This window comes from Gymnoscopelus braueri (assembly GCF_963280865.1).
Source record: "Gymnoscopelus braueri genome assembly, chromosome: 15".
Taxonomy (NCBI): domain Eukaryota; kingdom Metazoa; phylum Chordata; class Actinopteri; order Myctophiformes; family Myctophidae; genus Gymnoscopelus; species Gymnoscopelus braueri.
Genome location: NC_137620.1, coordinates 29,675,950 through 29,692,753, shown reverse-complemented (window position 1 = coordinate 29,692,753; position 16,804 = coordinate 29,675,950). Strand labels below are relative to the sequence as shown.

General features: G+C 39.2%; 1 protein-coding gene across 2 annotated transcripts; it reads left to right on the top strand.

The window, feature by feature from the left end:
• The first annotated feature begins 1,199 nt into the window (after positions 1 to 1,199).
• LOC308102048 (receptor-type tyrosine-protein phosphatase beta) lies at positions 1,200 to 14,232 on the top strand. Of its 2 annotated transcripts, none has more exons than XM_080451641.1 (11): positions 1,200 to 1,345; positions 3,398 to 3,486; positions 4,173 to 4,842; positions 5,444 to 5,560; positions 6,105 to 6,386; positions 7,562 to 7,679; positions 8,118 to 8,266; positions 9,052 to 9,309; positions 9,458 to 9,724; positions 13,485 to 13,582; positions 13,778 to 14,232. In XM_080451641.1, exons 1-11 carry the CDS (start codon positions 1,279 to 1,281, stop codon positions 13,850 to 13,852), a joined length of 2,190 nt encoding a protein of 729 aa, XP_080307767.1. In that variant the 5' UTR covers positions 1,200 to 1,278; the 3' UTR covers positions 13,853 to 14,232. The 2 variants fall into 2 exon arrangements, with proteins under 2 accessions (XP_080307767.1, XP_080307766.1); XM_080451640.1 differs by having other exon boundaries at positions 5,444 to 5,704.
• Positions 14,233 to 16,804: the final 2,572 nt, after the last annotated feature.

Genomic DNA, 16,804 nt, shown 5'->3' with positions numbered 1-16,804 from the left:
ATTAAACTGAAAAAAGGGCTTTAAATTGTTTCAATAAGTTATATTGCACTAATTGTACATATGTTCTTGAGGTAATTGTTTATCCCCCACAATCATGAAGGCTAATTTGATCTTTGAGACTAATCCTTGGCTTTATTGGGAAGTATATCACTGTCTATTCTAGCAGTTCTGTTACTGTAAATTTTTACTAATTTCATCACAACTGGAGTAGTATCACATTTTTTGTTTGAAATGCATTCCTATGGTCGAACAGCAATGGTTTAAATTAGGTTTAGCCACTTAAACCGTAATTCCCCAGGGGTCTATACTTGGTCTCATCCTTTTTTCACCTCTACACAAATCTCTCCAACAATAGATGGATCTACTGGGCCCACAAGTTCAACGCTTTTTACCATATCTGATTGGATCAGATTTTGGGTAGTTCAAAACCAAAGATCAGGATTGGGATCACTGATATCAGATCAGGAAATCCAATCTGTAATCTTGATCAAATCTTCAAAATGGGTAGTTCAAAACAAAAACATAGGATTGATCCCACAAATCAGGATTACCTTGATCCCACTGGAGGGGTAGATTTGGAGTGGAATACCAGCAAATTGCACTACACAATTAATTTAAACATGTTTCATTAAAAAGAAACTTTTACAGTAAATTTAAATACTATCTTATTTGTAGCCTTTATGGTTGATTTAAAATTTTCATTTATTTTGGTCACATTTGCAGTGTATACTTACTTGCCTACCCCCCAGAACAGTGTATTCCAATAATGATTATAGAACAGCATCACAAAATATAGGATTTCAAAATCTTGTAGCCCAGTAGATAATATATTTTTGAAAAATGTTTGCATATTTTTGAAAAATGCTTGCCTATTATGCCTGGAATAGGGATGCTAGGGTTCATGTGGTCAAGCCTTTCAAATGCCCAAGACTTGCCTACATTCATACCAATAATTTGCCTGTCGGTTGGAGCAATATCACAATGGTTTGTACATATGCCAGTCCCTATGGCCCATTGCATAGTGGTCTGTATATTCACAGAGCTCGTATGCAAAGGTCATGCAAATCAGAAAAAAGGGTTCTCATTTACCCATATATTTTGCAAGTCAAATAAGTACTTTTTATGACCAGGTCTGTAAAACAAGTTATTATTGTGTCCCATGAACACCTTGCATGCAGATTCACACTTTTACTTTGGATGGAGATGGACATTAGGAGTCCATAGCACAGGTGGCCCGTCATTTGTAGGTTTACTAGAAGCACTGCTTGTCTATTTCTGATGTTTAGACAGGAGTCAGTCTTCAGTGTGACCATTATGGATAAAATCTCTCTGTTGATATTTTGTGGTAAGTTTTTTTTTTTAAGGCAACATTTCACACTTCAAATAAGGGCTTATCACAATTGAATTGAATTTGATATGACACAATTCACCTGTAAAAAGATGAGTTAAAAAATATTAGTTGCATAAGATATGTACTAGTTTCAGTCATGTCACTGACATTTTATAAATATGTAAATATTATAAATATTGAGCTAATATCTGAAGGTGATATGGCAATATGTTCCCATACTTCCCAACACAATCAGACCAAATTATATTTCTATCATTCATTTATTGGCTGGATAATGGCTGACATTAGTTCAGGTTGTATCACAGAAAATGGGAAGAAATCTGTTTAACCCAATTATTTGTCTTCCAAATAAAAAACATAGTTTTGAGCTAATTTGGTCACTCACTACCATGTCACTCACTCACTGTACTTTCAGTGACCAAATTACCAGACCACTTTACTTCCATCTCATAAAATTAATGGGACCGTACAATTTACAATTTAGGCCTTTAGTGTATCCAGTCTTATCCAGAGCGACGCAATCGAAGTGGCTTGAACCCTAACAAACAACAGAGTAAATGGTCATGTAAATAGAGTGCAAAGAAAAAGTATTGAATTTGACAAAGTAACTAGGATTCCAGGTAAACATCAAACCTAGCATCTGTCTAAACATGCTATCTAACATAGGCATTTGTGGTTAAGCAAACAGTAGGCTATACTGTACTGTATGTCTAAATAACATACATAGCATGTGTAAACAAGTAACCAACATACATCGGCATAGTATAACTAGCATCTATCAAAAATAGGCTTAAGAGTGATACAGTGGGGGTGGTGAGGTAGAGTCTGAAGACTACATGGTAGCAATGTCCACATTTCCATGCCACTGCACTACCATATTATAAATGTACCAAGACATTTATACCATCATTGCAAAACAACAGCACTGTACTACTATAGTAAAAAACAGTACCATACAGTACATCAACTATGTAGGTATAATTGTTCCAGTTACCAAATTAGAGAAACAATACAAATTGTAGCAAGCGGCGGTCATACCATGTCACAGGAATTTACACATTTATTTCTGATGATGAACATGAATAATGTTGCCTGCAAAAAGTTTAAAAGCATTACACCTTAAACTTTACTAAATATAAATAAGATGTATTAATGCAGTGCAGTCATTACATAGACCATACAAACAAAGATGTAGCCTGGCCTACTGTTTCGGATTACTTCCTTGTATTACTGAAAAGGCACCATTGCATAAAGCAATAAATGCAAATCAATTTGAAACATTATAGAAGGGAGAAATACCTTTCGTTTCCTTTGTGGAGTAAAATGATAAAGTGTCAGAATAATAAACTACCAGAATAGGCACAAATACAAATGTCATTTTTATGGAGTAATGCCTGCACACATACGTAACAGTAGATTTTCTACAAATGTTCACAATCTTTCGCCAAATGTTTGCCTATTATGACATGCCCAGAAATACTAGGGTTATTAATCATTCATAGTTTACCTAGCCTACATACATACCTTTTTTTTATGAGCATAAGATCCCAAACTGCCAGAATTCCATACTGTACAAATGTAGACAAGAATGATTTTGTACTATGGTATCGATTTTGTCTAGCCGTGGTACTAATGTAAAAACATATTTGAATTGGATGACATAGTATGCCTGTATAGTATGACTACTATTATGGTAAAATTGTACTGCCATGGTATTGTCTATTTACAACTGGTATAAGGTATAAACCCATATACAGTAAGTACCATATTTAAACTGGGTTATACCATGGTATAATTTATGTATGATAATGGTAGCACCATGATGATCCATGACTGCTACCATCGCTGTGTCATGGTATATTGTTTATACTATGGCCAAAATAGCTCTACTCTTCTGGGGGTCCCTGGCACATAGTCTTTTCAGATGGGGGTTCCGCTGCCAAATGTATATCAATTTGGGGGTCCTTGGCACGAAAACGTTTGAGAACCACTGTGATAAAGGACATCTCTTGATCCCTTTGATCTCTGCACCTGTTCCTACTTTAGCTCCACTGCTGATGTGTGTTGCAGAACAACAGAAATACTTCTTACACCACAATGCGTCCACTTGGGATCGCGCCAGGATCCATTGCCAGGTAGAAATGTACTTACTTTTACTGAAAAGCAAAAACAAATCAAAGTCAAAAACTGTAAGTGTAATCTTTCAAGGTATAGCTTACTTCTAGTTCATACTGACTGTCTTTACCACTTTCATCCTGGTCTCCCCTTTTTGGCATTGTAGACAAAAACTGTGGCAATTCTTTAAGTTTATAGAGCTTAAGTGGTTAAGAAGTAATAAAATATATTTTTGTGACATTAATGTTTGTATATTTACATCTAATTCTGTTTATGAGCGATACAAAAAATATGTTGTCTGTTAAATTAATACAAGATGAAAAGGATATTGACCTTGGGTTCATATTATTTCATAAAAACTCTCTGTAAGCATATCTAAAAGCAAATGATGTAATAGGGGTATATCACAGGTATCCAGGGGGGCTCCCTGGCTCTCCCTGGCTTTGTGTCAAAGTGTCCTTGAGCAAGACACTAAACCCCTAGTCACACAAGGCCAGCCCTCAAGCCTGCTTCTTTTGTTTTCTTAATTTAGAGTAGCCACATTTTTTATTACCCCCTTTTCTCCCCAATTTAGTCGTTATGCCTAATGATTCCTCCCCACACACATTTCTGTGTTGTCATTGCTGTATACTGCTGACTCACATGCCAGTGAGTTGTACTTCACTGTGGCGTGTTCAAATGCTCAAGCAACTATCCATGCCTTTAGGTCTGTTACAAGGAGCTGGTCACTCTGACACCAGATAATATCCAGAGCATCGTCGTCCAGAACCTCACCTCTGACTACTGGATCGGACTCCGGAAGAACCCCAACGCCACTGCCTTCAACTCCACTACCTTCAACTCCACTGCCTTCAACTCCACTACCTTCAACTCCACTGCCTTCAACTCCACCATGCCCTGGTCCCACTGGGCCAACAAAGCCCCTCTCACCTTCCAGAACTGGTACCCGGGTTGGCCCAGAGCCAAACCCAAGCCCAAGAAACCGCCAGCAGCCCCTGTCTTGAACATGTCAGGTGTTTGCCCCGTGTGCGAGTGCTGCTGCTACAGTGGCTGCTTAGACGTAACAACAACTGTAACAGTAGTAACAAGCGAGTATGAGGATGAGAATATAACAATTTCATACGATCACGAGACCGTAACAGACATGCCCACGATGACAACAATGACAACGGCAATGGAAACCACTTGGCTGGTACCGGTAACTGGTGTCACTGACAGCTTCACTGCCAACTTCACTGAAAGCTCTAATAGGACAGAGGATGTTGATGATGATGATGATGATGGGTACATTGAAGATTCTTGCGTTTCTATGCTCAGCTTTGGGGCTTGGATTGAGAAGCACTGCTGGGAAGACCTTCCCTACATTTGTTATGAAGGTAGGGCATATTTGAAATGTGCTGTGTGTATTAGATTTCTCTTGGCACAAAAAAGTGTACATTTTAATAGCACTGGTAATTACTGGTTAGTTATTAGTTACTGTTCATTTATGATGATATGATATGGAAAGAATCAATAGGCTGCCCTGAAGAAATCATTAACTTTTGGGTCAAAATCAAGAACTACTTTATTAAAGTATTCAGGAAAATATTACAAAAACCAAAACACATTCAACCAGAACAAATCATTGACAATTTTAGCTATTTATTAATGTATAGCCAGTAAATACAATAGATGGATGACACATATACTGCTGTGCAAGATCGGACATCAATATATAGAAAAGTTTTAACATACAAAATAAAACTAGACGGGTGGATATTCTTGAGATTTGATGGGAAAGATCAGTAGACTACTCTGACCTGAATTGATACGAGGTGCAATCTTTCTAGTTTTTCTGCGTTTTTGTCAGTTTTTTAAATAATAGAATTACTATATTTCTAATGGCAAATTTTCATCTAACTTTTTTCACCTGTCCTCCCATTAACATCCTCGATCTTCACCCCTGCACAATTGTCATTCTATGTGTTCCTCTTGCAGAGGGTTTCACCAGCATTGCCACATTTACCAACGTGCATTCCAAGAACGCCACAGTGAGCTGGCAGGCTGGGCCTGGTGACATCAGCCATTACCGGCTAGAGGTCAGATCGCTCAGAGGTGACTGGCCACCTCTGACAAGGAATCAGACTGATTTGACCTATGACCTTGACAAACTGATAGAAGGCTCTGGCTACTCGGTACAGGTATTCCCTGTCAAGTGTGACAGAGATCTCCCGTCTAAGAAAGACATATTTTATACCAGTGAGTCTATTGTATTATTCGTTGTTATTATTTAGACTTATTTGATCCTGCGGGGAAAATTCCAATTTCAGCTTCACGCTACATATGCAGCAATCGCTTTTCTAACATGAAGTAATGATGACAGAAAATTCAATAACCTATGAATAAAAGCTTGCCACTTAAGCCCTATATAGGCTACTCGTTTGATGAATAGTGAAAATAGTCGATCTACAAGCTCACAACGTGGCATTGCGACTAGTCGTGAGCTTGTAGATTGGCTATTTTCGATAATTATTATTATTATTATTCTGTTATTATTTTATTCGCCTATGCCCAAAATAGGGATGGCAGATTGAAAGTTGAGAGTAAGTAAAGTAAAGGCAAAGAAAAACGTAACCAATCACCTTTCAAATGTTCTTAGAGCCGGGGGCTGTGGGAAACCTTACTGTCACCAACGTAACGGAGAGTTCCATCTTCCTGTCCTGGGATCCTCCGGTTGGAAACTCTGACCACTATTACATAGAGGTGAGGGATCATCCTGACAACCGGAGGAAAACCAGCACAACGAACCACAAAGTCAACAACAGCACAACGAACCACAAAGTCAACAATCTGCTACCAGGAGGCCTTTACATCATGGATGTCATCACTGGATCCGGCGAGTCCACACTTGGAGATTCAGTCAGCATCAAAGCATACACCAGTGAGTTTGAATGTCGGTCTTGTCCCCTGCAATATTATTTCTCCACTTAAAGGTATCATGACATTCATTTTCACTTTTTTTATTTTCAATGTTTTATTTGGGGTTTTATGACCTCAATTACACCCAAAAAACCTGAACTTAGAACATTCAGTGGATTTTCTGTGGTCTGGGGTTTTCTGAATAATTAGGCTGAAAAGTAATCTGAGCTTGGCCCTTCGACAGTGAGGTCACAGTCGATTAATCCCGCCCACTCTCCTCCTCGCCCCTCCCCTCCCCTATCCTTTCCTTTGGGGGGGGCGGAGCAGAGGCGATGATTGACAGGCAAAATCCCTCACCAGCGACACCCGCAGGCAAAGATTTCTTTTTTCATTGCAGTTGAAAAGGCTTTAGAAATGTGAGAGAAAAACACCTGCCATGGATCACTGGAATGGAATTTTCACTTAAAACTTTTTGTACACTTTTGAAGGACCATGACAAAGACTTTGAATGTGGTGTAAAAGTGAATGTCATTAAACCTTTAAGCTCTATCTATACTATACTTCTTCATGTGAAGAAGTATAGTATAGCGAAAATAGCAGATCTACAAGCTCACAACGGTAGACCTGCCTTTTTTGAATGTTTAAATGTTTTGCCAATGATGACATGCCCAAAATGGAGATGACAAGAGGGGCTCAATCACCACTGAAAAGGGTTAGAGAGCCCAACAAGCAGGATTCCCATTTAATGACTCAAACACTATCATTTTGACACTGAAAATTAGTTACTTATTCCACACTTTACTTGCATCTGGCTATACCTTGCCAAAGCTGTCTTTATTCCTTACTCTAATATTGTTATGAATCTCATATAGTCTTTGACAAAAATCCTGGGAAGGATGCGACATGTACATAATGTATGTAATGTATAACAAATTATCATAAGATGGCATGTATAGAATTTAACCACTTGAACCCCAGCATCTGTATTGTGATGATTGACAGGCAAAATCCCTCAACAGCGACACCTGCAGGCAAATAGTTTTTCATTGCAGCTGAAAAGGATGAGGAATTAATATTCCAATCAGCAGATCTGAATTAATTAATGACACTGACTGACGGTGAATAAGGTGATGTGTTCATTTCCATGTATTCGTATTATATTTAATCAAATACATGTTCTTTTTCTAATGTCTCCAGGGCCTGGTAAAGTATCTGGACTGAAAGTGACAGACAATAAGAAACTCTCCCTCGTGCTTCACTGGAATCCTCCAAAGGGAGACACCAGAGGCTACCGTGTGGAGGCAAGGAAAAATGAGTAGGTTCAGCCTGTGTATACCTGTCTAGTGGAGGCTCTCTGCCTGGGGAGATAGAAAGCTGGATGAAAGGATGAATTGATATGATACTTTACAACCCTGTTTCTCAACGTCTGGTCCGGGGCCCACCAGGGTACCAAATGGACCCTTACAGGTCTGTAACTCTGAGAGTGTACAAATGGAATGGAACCAAATCATTTGTGCATTATTCTCAGAGTGACAGACCTTGTAAGGGTCCATGTGAACCCCCTGGTGGTCCCCGCATGGACCCGACCTTTAGAACCAGTGCTTTACAATGTTTTCTACAGTATTCAGTATTCAGTATTCATTTTCTATCAGTTCATAATATAGTTGGCATATCATTGCTTGACATAACCACAGTCTGTTTTATTTCAATGTTATTCTAAATGCGTCGCCATCTTGTTTTTTTGTTTTCCCAGAACAATGCTTTTCAATGAGACACTTGAAAAACATTGCCAGAACGTGACTGTGCGTGATCTGCCCGCGGGCACCAAGGTTCAGCTCAGTGTGGTAGCACTGGGCAATGGGACTCTGGAAGGGGAGATTGCCTCCCTCGAAGGACTCACCAGTAAGTAGAGTTTAGGGCTGCAAATATATATTTTTTTAGCAATTATGCTATAGATTTATTTTCCGATTAATCGAATAATATTTATTTTATCAAATATTATTTTAGTGATTATCGATTATTATATAAACATATATATTACATTTTATATTATATATTAACATATCAATTAAGCACTTATGCTGTATTTTATGCTTTTTGCACAACGGCGTCATGTTACAGTATCAGATCTACAAGCGAAGCGACACGCTGTGAGCTTTTCACTCCTCTTCACTATTTTTGGAAGAAAATACAACCATTTCGCGATGACATGCATAAATTAGGGATTGATTATTAATCGATTATTTTATCCAATTATCGATTATTTTTTATAATAGATTAAAATCGATTGGTTGAATTAACTGATGCACTCCTTGTAGAGTTTGTGCTTAATGTTTGGCCTGATGTGGGTCTGTACCAGTTCACCAGGTGCTAGGACTCCAGGGGGTCTCCAACTAAATGATTCATAGTTAGGAACCAAATGGGCCCTTAGAGGTCTGTAACTCGGAGAGTGTATAAATGTACATTCATTTGTACACTCTCCGAGTTACATTAACATTGAGGATTTTACAGTGTAGATTGGGGTGCCAGAGATTCAAATCATATCAAATGGCAACGTGGTGTAATGCATGTCGAACTGGGGGTCCTTGAAATGACAACGGTAGATAATCACATTTCTAAAAGATATCCCTGTCTCTTTCTCTCCACCGACCCCACCTTCAACTTAATTCTCTCCACTCTTCCCACAGCTCCTGGACCAATAAAAAACTTAAGCTTGTCCACAACAGCCGTCCATATCAATGCCACTTGGGACAGGCCTGACGGTAGCTATGAAGGTTTCACCGTTTGGCTCCAGCTGGGTGACACCATCAGAGACTCCAAAAATACTACAAACACTAATATCACCTTTAAGGACCAGATCAAGTCTGCAGCCAACTACACTTTGACAGTCACCGCCTTCAGTGGACATCTCAGCAGCACCACAGTGTCTGGCTCCATATACACCAGTGAGCAGCTTTCTAATGTATGCCCTGCATCACTATCAGTTGTGGTGGAAATTAAACATCTCTTAGATGCAAATGTTAATTTTTACTTCCTTGTCTCTTTGTCTGCTTCTCGTCTCCATTGCACCCTTCGCCCTCTTTCTACTTTTAGAGCCTGTGAAGCCTACAGATGCCAGAGTCACACACTCTAATAAGAGCCACATCACTCTAGAGTGGACCGAACCGATAAACACAGTGTCAGTCATATACCAGGTCAAATACAAAGCCAATTTCTGGAATCACTCATTGAAAAAAGTGTTTGACAACCAGACCAGCTATACGTTTGACGACTTGCATTCTGGGACCAAGTATGACTTTGAAGTGCGAACGAAGGCGGGGGACCTGTTGAGCGATCCAACCACTGTATCACGCTGCACAGGTGAGATATTCAGACCTCGTCAAATGCAGACAAAGCATTTTAGATTTTCATGTAAACTGCTTTTACTATAGCAGATGGGTGTTATTTGTCGTGTTGGGAAACACTGCAGTAGAGCACTGGTTTCTCACCTGCATCCATAATAAAATGCTCTCCAACGGTTCTTGTTGGATGTACTGTATTTATATTGGTGTTCTAAAACTAGACCTGGCGGGAACATCATATGTGACTAGTCGACTACTAATATTTAGTAGTTATAGAACGAGGTTATCCTATTGAATGTGTTGAAGAAGCGTACCAAATGTCTCTGGATAAAACAAGAAATGAACTGTTAAAAAAGACTATTACAGAGAAAAAGAAACATTCAATCATGTTCAGTACAACCTACACCCCTAACAGCTATATATTGGGGCCCATAATTAAAAAACATTGGCACATACTATCCTCAGACCCTACCATATCAACAGATTTAAAAGATCCACTTCTAATAGTGTATAGAAGAGGACACAATCTGAGAGATAGCCTAGTTCATGCACATATAAAAACAAAGAAAAGGGAAACACAATCATTGCTAGCACCTCTTCCGAATGGTTGCTATAAATGTAGAAGTTGTGCCCAGTGCAACAATATGGTCAAAGGTAACTACTTTACTCACCCCCATACTGGGAAGAAATGTCCTATCAATGATGTCATTACTTGTACCACTACACATGTTATTTATTTGATTAAATGTCCATGCGGACTGGTGTATGTGGGAAAAACATCACACCAGCTCAAACAAAGAATGAGTGAGCATAAAAGCACAATAAGGAGAAATGACAGGAACTACCCAGTAGCAGTACATTTCAATAAGAGAGAGATTGAGTTGTTGTAAATGAGAATTTTATTGAATAAGACATTTTATTATTCAATAAACATATTTGGCAATTAGACTCCGTTAACATTTATCGTACATATGCAACGTACATATGTATAAGATATGCTGAATAGGGAGAACCCCCCCGGAGTCTAGACGCTGGTGGTGGCAGTGCAGAGAACCTCCTTCCTTCTCAACTCTAGACGATTGAGGCATGGTGGAGTTTGGGGATGGAGGTGGGTTGCTTGTTGCATGCTGGAAAGAGAATGACAGCAGTGAGGCAGTGATATTTAAAGGCGGAGTCCAACTGCCTGATTGGCTGACTGCAGATTGGCTAGAAGTGCACACGCTTAGCTGTGAATGACAACTCAAGATCTTCTTTATTGAATTTGCGCTTAGAGCTACATTTTAATGACTTCAAACATGACATCTCATCGTTCAAATTCCAAGGGATTGAAAAAATTAGCCTACCTGAGAGAGGGGGAAACATAGATGAAATACTAAACAAAAGAGAAGTTTATTGGATTTATACCCTACAAACATTATTCCCAAAAGGGTTGAACGATGAAATTCCATGGCATGTGATGTTATAATTCATTGTGGTACTATGCATTTGAAAACTCTGTAATACTATATATTAATTGTCTGGGCAAAACCAAGCTCTAATGCAAAGTTAAGAGTGATTTATGAAAGCCGCAAGGCCGATGTTTTCATTTCTTAAGTTTGTTTCTGTATAAACAATTGTGAATATTTGTAAATAATGGATGTATATGTCACAGTACGTTTGGAGAACCAGTACGATTGAAGACAGAGCGCTCGTTTTTAGGCACGGGGCTCCTTCGGGGCGAGGCGGGGCTTTTCGAGACAGGGTTTATTAGCGAGGCTCGCGAGGAGGAGAAGGAGGACGCGGCGCTGCGAGGCGTGGGTTTATTACGCGAGGCTCGCGAGGAAGAGGAGCCTCCTCCTCCTCCTCCTCCTCCTCGCGTAATAAACCGTCCCGTCCTCTCCTTCTCTCCTTCTCCTCCTCCTCCGAGGAGGAGAAGGAGAACACGGAGAGGCGGGGCTTTGATGCGCCGAGCGGACCTGTCTTTTGTTGTTCCCCCCCACATAGCAACCAGGAAGCTACGCTAGGGGAACCATAATATCTATGAGGGGAACGCTGAACACGCGTTCACACGCACACGCTTGTCCATGACGGAGGCGCGCCGATTTAGTGGAGCTTGAGGCCGAGGAAGCGCGCCCTCGCGCCTCCAGGCGCGAGTGCCCGCGCTGACCGGCCGACACTCCACTAGTCGACTCAGCGCCGTTTGATTTGTAAACCGATAGGGACAGAATAGTTCTTTTCATGGATCACTGTGTGTGTGTGTGTGTGTGTGTGTGTGTGTGTGTGTGTGTGTGTGTGTGTGTGTGTGTGTGTGTGTGTGTGTGTGTGTGTGTGTGTGTCAGGGAGAAAGTAAAACAAAAGCCAGAACACAATAAAAGTATCTAAACAGTCCTGCTTTCAATAAACCAAAAAAAGCATGAGCGCGTGCGCGTGTGTGCGTGTGCGTGTGCGTGTGCGTGTGCGTGTGCGTGTGTGTGTGTGTGTGTGTGTGACTGTGTGTGTGTGTGTGTGGCCATATATGTTTGTGCACAAGCCTGGCTTGTGGCTCCCTCTAGTGCTGGGTGGGTGGTAAAAACGAGCGCTTTCTTCAATCGTACTGGTTCTCCAATCATACTGTAACATATATATGTTGAGTCTGGGCAAATCGACAAGCTCACACACTAGAGACAATCATTGAGTGACACTCCCATTGGGAGTGAGATTGTCTCACACCTGTGTACCAGATGGAGTGTTTGTATATAAAAGCACATAGTGAATAGTATTGTAAGACACTATTGAGGAAGGTCCAGACGGACCGAAACGTTTGTCATTAAAAAAAGTGAGTTGCCACAGCAAGATACAGTGTGTGGGACTTCTTGTTTGATTCAGATTATCTACTATCCAACGCACCTGAAATAAGCAACAGTGGATGTGCGATTATTCTCTCTACATTGATGACTACTAAAAAAGAAAAACAATGTGTTCTTTCCAATATCATGCCATTTAAATTTAGTTTGGTAATATTTTGGTTGTACTCTTTTGAGGCCCTGCTGCATGGTTGTGTGGTTATGAACAGAAGGTATTCATAAGAACTTTGCACTTTGCAAGTTTTTATTTTGATCATTTTTACTATGCAAAAAAACAATATGCTCCATTCGCATAAAACAATAATAATAAATTAAGAACAAGCTGGCATAGGGGGCTCTTTTCTTTGTTCAAATGAATTTCAACTGAATTTGGAATATAAATGGGTATAGCTCTAATTCTGCCCTACGTGCATTGTTGACTGTGTTTTGATTAACTCTAAAGATGTTTTTGCACACACTGCAACTATGAAAATGTGATAATGGACCGAATGCAGCTCTGTTTCCATGGAGTGTTTTTAGCGATTTGAAAAGGTCTTATCAGTTGCAGGAACTCACTTCGTCCGTCTGTTGACAGCTAATCCCCGGCACCGTTGGCCCGATCGACATGAAACTGTGCACACACACTCCCTGGATGCCAGAGCAGAACCTCTGCCCCAAATGTTATAACGCCACCAGGAGGCTGATCTTTGCAAAAACATTTTCTTTTATATTACTCCTACAGATTTTGTCCAAACATCACGCAAATCGGTTCACATTATCTCTATAGTCATGTGATCAAGACGGATCTGTCGGATTTTTCATATTCCATCCTATTTGGCGAATTTAGAACATTGCTCCGAGGAGCACTTTTTCTAGTTTGTTTTGTTTTGTTCTAAAATAGCCGATCACAGCATGTTGTGTGTGAAGTATAAAATAGGTCTTAAGTGGTTTCTCTCTCTCTCTCTCTCTCTCTTTCAGCTCCAGAGAAGAAGAAGATCACTCTGTCCATGGTGTGTTCGTCCCAGATAGCGCTCTCCTGTGATAACAGCACTACAAGGGCAGAAGTACTCAACACGGTATGTCAGAATGGGTGTTGTTCATTCTATTAGAAATTCTTATGTTTCATATAATTCAGCTCAACCAAAAAAAGAAGCTGAGTTAATTTATCTTAACATATTTGGCAGGGCAGTGTGAGATGTATCATGGAATGTGGTGGTTGAATATGATTTTAGAGAGTTTTGCTCATTGGTTGTGTCTGTGTTTTGTTGCAGTTGGAAGAACATTTCAAGGAACTATTGAAAGATGAAGTGTTTTGGGAGATCAAGTGGAACGAGGAGATCGTCTAGAATGCAGTTGCAAGAGTTTAACCAGCACTAAACATTAAAACACATTTCTTGGACTGCAACTATTGATTATTCTATCAAATGCCTTTTTTTAAATTAATCGAATAATCAAGAAGCACATTTTCCTCGAATAGATTTTTTAAAATCATCTATTAAATCGATTAGCCCTATTTTATACTTTAGTAAAACCGTGTCACGCAAATATAAAGAAAATAGCCAATCAACAAGCTCACAATGAATCGCATCGCTATGCATTGTGAGCTTGTAGATCTGCAATGTTTGGCATTCCTACATATTGCACCACTTTCAGTTTTGGTTGTACCTTTTATTTGATTTGATTTTAGATTTTAGAACTGATGTTGATACCTGTCACTTTAGATGTCTTTGGCTATTCAAAAATAGCAGATATACAAGCTCATAGCGCGGCACCGAGTGCCGCGCTATGAGCTTGTAGATCTGCTATTTTTGAAAAATCTTGAAACCTTTTTTTTTTTTTTCAAAAACTGTTATGGGTGGCGCAGTGGTAAAAGTGCCTGCCCACCACCGAGGAGGTTATGGGTTTCGAATGCACTGTGGTGATAGCCTCGCGTAGCCAGACTATATCACTGCGTGGATATGAGTCGTCTGGTGCTTCTATGAGGGATGAAAACAATGGCTCTGGACGCAATTGGTTAGACCTACAACCAACTACCAATTGCAGTCTCCCATGTTTTAATACTGGGCCCTGATTGGTCACCCCAGACTCCGGGAGCAGGAAATGGATTCACAAACGGAGCGGTGCCAGACCCCAAATCGCAGATTAGTCTGGTCCCAGGCTACTGTGGTGCATCCGGCTTTGACGAGCGTCTATACGTCTGTATGACACTATTGGGCCGCCCATGTTTTGGGGGAGGGAAGCCAGGTGGGGAGGATGATATCACTATCAGTAGCACGAAGGCTCCACGTCCTCCCGGTGGGGGCTCCTCACTGGCAGGTGAGTGAGTAGGAGACAACAGTGACGACGCACAAATATGTGTGGGGAGTAAGCAATTGGCAAAACGACAACATTGGGGAGAAAAAGGTGTAAAAAGCACAAAAGAAAATGATTGTAAGATCTTACTGATCACTTTTAAAAATCAGAAGGGCTTAGCTCCCAGTTATATTTCTGACCTTTTAAGTTCCTGTATTTGCTGCATTTGAGGATCCTGTGATCCTCAAATGCTTCCTTTCTGGCTGTTCCAACCAAGGTGATGGAGCCTTTGCCATCAGGGCAACTACTCTTGGGAATGACTGACCTACGGTCAGATTGGCAAAGTCAATTTCTTTTTTTTAAGTCTCTCCTAAAAAATTTAATTAAAAAAAGTATGTACCGACTTCTTTGTGATTCTTACTATTTTGACTCCTAATTCTATTGCCTTTTATTTTCATTTCTTGATTTGTTTTTATTATCTCTTGTGCTGTTTCACTGCCTTAACATTGTTCTTTTATTTCATAAAACACTTTATTAACCCTGTGTTGGACTAGATAAATAAATACATTGTCTCTCCCTCAATGTCAGATTCTTAAAACCTTTTGACAATCACAAGGCAATGTAACAAATTGCAATCACCTTTTACCTTTCTCTTATTCAATTATAGTCTAACATGCCATGTAGTAGTTATTGTTTAGCGGTTTATTCTACTGACACTTCTGCTCCAGTCCACACAGGATACTTTACATAGTGGTAGTGATACTTAAATGTTTGCCTACAACGTGTTCAGTTATCAACCCTTGTTTCATTAACTAAACACGTGCAGTGGTGGTGGTAACTAAGTACATTTACTTAGTTAACTTAGTTTAAAAAAAGATATCTGCACTTTACTTGAGTATTTGTATTTTGGATACTTTGGATATCAGACAAATTTTGTACTTTTTAAAAAATATATATTTTTAGGGGCTTTTCTGCAACGTGACGCGCTGTGAGCTTGTAGATCTGCTATTATTAATATTTTATGAACAGTTCGGGAACATTTTCAATACAGCAATGCATAAAAGGAATTTGTACTTATAATTTGTACTTTTGAATACTTAAAGGTAGGGTAAGTGATATTTTTTGGTAAAAACAAAAAGTATTTTTTTAAAAGGTTAAAATACTATATTCTGATAGTAATCATTGCTATAGAGTGTTTTTTCAGTAACAGATGTCTCCCTGTCTCTCCAGCTCTTTAATAAACAGAAAATACATTTTTCGGTAGGTGTCAAAATCTCAGCCAATCAGGAGAAAGTACCCATTTTTAAGCTTAATTTGTATAGTTTTCAGTTCAAATTTTGCATGCTCATTTCTTAGTGTCATCACTTCCAATTTCACTTGTTTAATCTGTGTCCTGATTGAGTTCTCTGCCCTTGTTGGATAAAATTGGAAATGAAACTACAAAAAAAAAAAAAAAAACTACAAAATACATTTTCTGTTTTATAAAGAGCTGGAGAGACATGGAGACTCTTTATATGGACAGGACACTCTATAGTAACGAGCACTATCAGAACATAGACCCATTTTGCAATTATTTGAAACTTTGCAAATCACTTACACTACCTTTAAAAAGAAAAAATCAAGTACTCCAGTACTTTAACTCCAGTACTTTAACTCAAACAATAGTTGAGGGAGAGTGATAAGATCTCACCTAAAGAAATTAAGCAGAGTCAACAAGGTACATATAATGACATTTATTATGTACAGTACAGATTATGAAAATGTAGAATAAAGTGCATACACATACAGACAGAAATACATGAATGCGAAAGAAATAATGAATATTGATAGATATTATCTATAAACATCAATAAAATAAATTATATTTTCTACTATACATGTTAGACCTTTAGCATTGTTTGTCTGATCTGACCAGTCAAGTTTAATAATCTAGTTCTTTCAACAGCAAATTTGTATTTGCTTTAAGGTCTACCATAACAATGTAGTTTTGTTATAGTACATTCTCT

What these genes read in the sequence shown, in the direction of transcription:
- LOC308102048 (XM_080451640.1), top strand. Translation starts at nt 1,279, where the DNA reads ATGTTTAGACAGGAGTCAGTCTTCAGTGTGACCATTATGGATAAAATC. An exon ending in CAGCATCAAAGCATACACCA is followed by an intron (nt 6,387 to 7,561) that starts GTGAGTTTGAAT and finishes TAATGTCTCCAG; the next exon opens with GGCCTGGTAAAGTATCTGGA. An exon ending in GGGCAGAAGTACTCAACACG is followed by an intron (nt 13,583 to 13,777) that starts GTATGTCAGAAT and finishes GTTTTGTTGCAG; the next exon opens with TTGGAAGAACATTTCAAGGA.